This window comes from Chiloscyllium plagiosum, chromosome 42 (genome assembly GCF_004010195.1).
Source record: "Chiloscyllium plagiosum isolate BGI_BamShark_2017 chromosome 42, ASM401019v2, whole genome shotgun sequence".
NCBI classification, from domain to species: domain Eukaryota; kingdom Metazoa; phylum Chordata; class Chondrichthyes; order Orectolobiformes; family Hemiscylliidae; genus Chiloscyllium; species Chiloscyllium plagiosum.
The window spans coordinates 14,744,176-14,744,744 of record NC_057751.1 but is presented as its reverse complement, the minus strand read 5'-3'; the positions used below and the strand labels follow the sequence as shown (position 1 = coordinate 14,744,744).

Sequence of the window (569 nt, the reverse complement as noted above, 5' to 3'; positions counted from 1 at the left end):
CTTTCCCTCCACCCTGAAACCCCCCTCTCTCTCCATCCTTCACCACCTTGACCCCTTAGTGCCCACCCTTTCCCCTCACCAAGCCCCTCTGTCCCCGCTCAACAAGCAACAGTTGCCAGTCTGTGCTGTTTGAGAATTATTTCGGTCGAAGCCGTCGGGGTGTGTGTGTGTGTGTTTAACCCTGTGTTGTCCCCCTCTCTCTCCCCACTGGCAAGGCGAGGGCTGATTCAGAAGGAGTCGTGCTTTGCAGCGAGTGTTGATGCTGGCTGGTTGGCCTGGGGTGTGGGCTTGTTTCTGATTAAGCCGCTGAAGTGGACTCTGACCTCTCTGCTGGGAAACAGCAGTGTTTCCCCCGATGAAGCCTACGTTATTGTCGAACGCGTTCAGGTGAGAGCCCATCCTTGATTTGACATGCCCTTTGTTCCCTTTTACCTGCCTCACAGCGCCAGGGACGCGGGTTCAATTCCCGCCTCAGGCGACTGTCTGTGTGGAGTTTGCACGTTCTCCCCGTGTCTGCGTGGGTTTCCTCCGGGTGCTCCGGTTTCCTCCCACAGTCCAAAGATGTGCAG

General features: G+C 56.8%; 1 protein-coding gene across 6 annotated transcripts in view; it reads left to right on the top strand.

Moving 5' to 3' along the window:
• chmp7 (charged multivesicular body protein 7) overlaps positions 1-569 on the top strand; it is a 17,536-nt gene that overhangs the window by 604 nt on the left and 16,363 nt on the right. For all 6 annotated transcript variants that reach the window (XM_043681562.1, XM_043681563.1, XM_043681561.1 and 3 more), the window contains exon 2: positions 216-387. In XM_043681562.1, coding sequence (XP_043537497.1) covers positions 216-387 — 172 coding nt within the window. The remainder of the gene's footprint in view (positions 1-215; positions 388-569) is intronic.